This window comes from Penaeus chinensis, chromosome 8 (assembly GCF_019202785.1).
Source record: "Penaeus chinensis breed Huanghai No. 1 chromosome 8, ASM1920278v2, whole genome shotgun sequence".
In the NCBI taxonomy this organism is placed as follows: domain Eukaryota; kingdom Metazoa; phylum Arthropoda; class Malacostraca; order Decapoda; family Penaeidae; genus Penaeus; species Penaeus chinensis.
In genome coordinates this window covers 20,686,357-20,691,356 of record NC_061826.1, presented here as the reverse complement: position 1 = coordinate 20,691,356, position 5,000 = coordinate 20,686,357, and the positions used below count along the sequence as shown (strand labels likewise).

General features: G+C 33.5%; 1 protein-coding gene across 1 annotated transcript in view; it reads left to right on the top strand.

The window, feature by feature from the left end:
- LOC125027836 (serine protease 55-like) overlaps nucleotides 1-1,283 on the top strand; it is an 11,742-nt gene extending 10,459 nt beyond the window's left edge. The window contains exons 6-9 of the mRNA XM_047616968.1: nucleotides 347-461; nucleotides 624-786; nucleotides 869-1,045; nucleotides 1,134-1,283. Of these exons, the coding sequence (XP_047472924.1) occupies nucleotides 347-461; nucleotides 624-786; nucleotides 869-1,045; nucleotides 1,134-1,283 (605 nt within the window). The remainder of the gene's footprint in view (nucleotides 1-346; nucleotides 462-623; nucleotides 787-868; nucleotides 1,046-1,133) is intronic.
- Nucleotides 1,284-5,000: the final 3,717 nt, after the last annotated feature.

The following is a 5,000-nucleotide window of genomic DNA, read 5'->3' as shown; positions in this document are numbered from 1 at the left end:
TTTTTACCGCAAATCACATTTTTTAACCTCCCTTCTACCGACCTAAAAACTAATGACTTGTGCTAAAAAAAATTAGAGCTTATTAATGTAAAACAGACCAAAATCTGCTACTGACCATACTCGGCTTATTCGAAGCATATGCTCTTTATATGAAGTAATGGGTCTTCTTTATGTATAACCATTTACTTTTATGTGATTATAAGGATATGCTTTTGCTCTAAAAGTAGCTTTTGCTTGAAATGTTTATGAATACAAGTAGAAGGATTTCCTTCATATTTTGCAAGTATAAGCATATCCTTTTCTTTATGAATACCGCCCAATGTGTAATCTATTTTCTTCTGACTAGGGGAGAGAGTGAACAGGCTTAAAGTTCATCTTGGTGAGTGGAATCTCCAGGGAACCACCGGCGAGTTGTTCCCAGCTGTGGAGCGAAATATTGCTAGTGTGCACATACACAGCGGGTAAGGAGATTAAACAAATGCTAAGCTAGTTTCATGTAGTGACTAATGACGTGTTATGTGAAGGTTCTAGAACCGAATCTTTTCTTGTAAGAATGTATACCATTGATTTTAAATAGATTTAAGGGTCTTGTCTCTTGGTGTGTGACATTAATTTTCCTTCAGATTCAACCCTGCTACATATGCCCATGACATTGCCCTGCTGAAGATGTCATCCCCTGTTAATTTTGCCAAGACTCCTCATATTGGCCCGGTTTGTTTGCCTACAAAACCCTTTAAAGACCACAAAAAGTGTTTTATTGTCGGCTGGGGAGATGACGTGTACAAGGTGAGACATTATAATGGATTAAAAAGAATCCTCCACATCCACTGTTAACATACCTGAACTTTAATAATCTGTTTCCCCACAGCCAAATTTCGGCAGCAACATCCTGCGGTCTGTGTCCGTCCTTTTCACTGGGGATCATGATGAGTGTAGAGCGAAACTATTTAATTCTTTCAAGGATAATACCCTTGACTCGTCCTTCAATCTAGACGAAGAGCATCAAAAGTGTATTATTGGTGAATATGGGAAAGATGCGTGTGTGGTAAGTTCTTGTGGAGTTTAAATTTTCAATAGGATGTATTTACATTCGTGAAAGAACACTGACAGCATCTTGCGAAATCTGTTTGCAGGGCGACGGCGGAGGAGCAGTGGTATGCCCCCTGAAGAATGAGGATGAGCCGGTGCCATGTAACCATTATCGCTGCGCAGATACACACTATTTCATAGCTGGCATTTTATCTTACGGTTCGCCAAATTGTGGAGAGTCTCTACGACTATAGAGGTGTTGGTGTGGATGAAAGTGTGTTGTAAAGGGTAGGGTGTGTGAGGGAAGGTGTGTGATGTTTTTGTGTGTGTGGGTGGGTAGGGTGGGTGTTTGGGTGGGTGGGTGTGGGATGGTGGGTGGGTGGGTTGGTGGGTGGGTGGGTGGGTGGGTGGGTTGTGTATGTATTTTATGTATGTGTGTTGTGTGTATGTGTGGTATGTGTGTTATGTGTGTGTTTTATGTGGTGTATGTATGTGTGTATGTATGTGTGTATGTATGTGTTGTATGTATGTGTGTATGTATGTGTGTATGGTATGTGTGTATGTATGGTGTATGTATGTTTGTGTTGTATGTGTGTATGTATGTGATTGTATGTGTGTATGTTGTGTGTGATGTATGTTGTGTATCGTATGTAGTGTGTATGTATGTTGTATGTATGTGGGTATGTAGTTGATGTAGGTTGTATGTGTGTATGTAGTGTGTATGTATGGTGTGGTAGTGTGTATTATGTGTGTGTGTGTGTATGTATGTGTGTGTGTATGTATGTGTGGTATGTGTGTTGTGTATGTTGTGTATGTATGTTGGTGTAGTGTATGTATGTATGTGTATGTGTGTATGTGTTTGTATGTGTGTGTGTGTATTGTGTGTATTTTGTATGTAGTGTGTATGTGTGTGTATGTGTGGTATGTATGTTTTGTGTGAATGTATGTGTATGTATGTTGTGTGGTATGGTGTGTTATGTAGTAGTGTATGTAGTGTGTTTTGTATTGTATTATGTGTTATGGTGTATGTATGTGTAGTGTATGTGTAGTGTGTATGTGTATGTGGTATGTGTGTTGTGTATGTGTGTGTGTATGTGGTATGTATGTGTGTTGTATGTTGTGTGTGTGTGTTGTGTGTTGTGTATGTGTGTGTGTATGTGTGTGTGTTGTATGTGTGGTGATGTGGGTGTGTGTATGTGTATGTGTGTGTGTATGTGTGTATGTATGAGTATGTGTATGTGGTGTATGTATGTGGTGTGTATGTGGTGTATGTATGTGTAGTGTGTGGTATGTGTATGTGTATGTTGTGTTGTATGTGTTATGGGTGTATGTATGTGTTATGTGTATGTATGTATGTGTGTTATGTATGTGTATGTGTATGTGGTATGTGTGTTATGGTATGTGTTATGTGTGTATGTGTGTATTGTATGTTTTATGTATGTTTTATGTTGTATGTGTATGTATGTGTGTTTTGTAGTGTATGTATGTGTGGTAGTGTATGTGGTGATGTATGTGTGTGTATGGTGTGTGTATGTATGTGGTGTATTGTGTGTTGTATGTGTATGGTGGTGTATGTTGTGTATGTGTGTGTATGGTGTGTATGTTGTTGTGTGTATTGTTGTATGGTGGTGTATGTATGTTGTGGTGTATGTGTGTGTGTGTGTTGTGATGTATGGTGTGTGTATGTATGTGTGTGTGTATGTATGTGTGTAGTGTGTATGTATGTGTGTATGTATGTGTGTGTATGTGTGTGTGGTGTGTGTGTGAGGTGTGTGTGTTTGTGGTTGTGTTGTGTGTGTGGTGGTGTTGTTGTGTTGTGGTGGTGTGTGTGTGTGTGTTGTGGTTGTTTGTGGTGTGTGTGTGTGTGTGTTGGTTGTTGTGGTGTGTGTGTGTTGTGTGTGTTTGTGTGTTGGGTGTGGTGTTTGTGTGTATGTTTGTGGTTTGGTTGTTGTTGTTGTGTGTGTGGTGTGTTGTGTTTTGTGTTGTGTGTGGTGTTTGTGTTTGTGGGTTGTGTTTGTGGTGGGTGTGGTGTGTGTGTGTTTTGATTGGTTGGTGTGTATGTTGTGTTGTGGGTTGTGTTGTGTTGGTGGTGTGTGTGGTTGTGTGTTGTGTGGTGTTTGTGTGTGTTGTTTGTGTTGGTGTGGTTTGTGTGTTGTGGGTGTGTGTTGGTTGTGGTGTGGGTGTGTGGTTGGTGGTTTGTGTTGTGTGTGTGGGTTGTGTTTGTGTGTGTGTGTGGGTGTATTTTGGGTGTGTGTGTGTGGTGTGTTGTGTGGTTGTGTGGGTGTGGTGTGTGTGTTGTTGTGTGGTGTTTGTGTTGTGTGTTGTGTTGTGTGTGTGTTGGTGTGAGTGGTTGTGTTGTGTGGTTGTGTTGTGTGTGTTGGTGTGTGTTGTGGTGTGTTGTGTTGTGTTGTTGTGTGTTGTGTGGTTTGTGTTGGTGTGTATGTGGGTGGTGTTGTTGTGTTTGTGTGTGTGTGTTTTGGTTGTGTTTGTGGTGGTGTGTGTGTTGTGTGTGTGTTTGAGGTGTTGTGTGTTGTGTGTATTGTTGGTTGTGGTGTGTGTGGTGTTGTGTTTTTGGTTGGATGTAAGTTTGTGTGTGTGTTGTGTGTTTGGGGTGTGTGTGGGGGTTTTTGTGGTGTGTGTGTGTGGTGTGGTGTTTTAGGGGTGTGGGTTTGTGTGGGTGTGTGGTGTGTTTGTGGTGTGTGGGGTTGTGATTGTGTGGTGGTGTTGTGGTGAGTGTTGTGGTGTGTGGTTTGTGTGGTGTGTGTGTGTGTGTGTGTTGTGTGGGTGAGTGGGTGCTTGTGGAGGTGTGTGTGTGGGTGTGGGGTTTGTGGTGGTGTTTTTAATTTGGGGGGTTGTGGTGTATTGGGGGGTTGTTGTTGTTTTTGTTGTTGGTTTATGGTTTGTTTTAGGTGGTGTTTTTGGGTTTGGTTTGTTTGGGTTTTTTTTGATTTTTTTTTGTTTTTTGTTATGGATTATTATAATATTTTTAAATTTTTTGAAATTTTTTAATATAATAAATTTTATTTTATATATTATTTTATATATATATTATTTTTAACTTTTTATTTTTTATATTATAATTATTTAATATATATATATTTTTTTTTATATTTTTAATATAGTTATTATATTTATATTGGTATATATATATATATTTTAAATATATTATTGTATTATATATTATATATATATTATATATATTTTAAAATATTTTATTTATATATATATATATATTAATTTATATATATATATATATTTTGTTATATTTTATTATATTTATATTATATTTATATATATATTTTTATATATAATATATTTATATATGTATATATTTATATATTTTTATATATGTATATATATATAATATGTATAATTATTATATATTATATATTTATTTATTATATATTGTATATTTATATATATATTATATATTTAAAATATATTTTTATTTATATATTTATTATATATTGTATATATATTTTGTATTTTATATATTTTATTTAATATTTTATATATATTTTGTAGTAATTTTTTTATATATTTTTATATTTTTATATATATAATTTTTTATGTATATATATTTTTAATATATTTATTTTATATATATATATTATTATATTTAAAATTTTTTTTTGATATATATTTTATATATATTTGTAATTATATATTTTTATTTTTTTATATATTATGTATATATTATATTTATTATATATGTTATATATATATATATATGTTTTTTTAGATTTATTTATTATATTATATTATATATTTTATATAAAATATATATATGTTATTTTTCATATTATATATATATTATTTAATTTTTATATATATTATTTGATATATATATATTTAATATATTTTATGTATATTATTTTATATTATATATATTTTATATTATATATATAAACATATGTATATATTTTATATTTTTATTTTTTATTGTATATATTTTTATATATTTATTATAT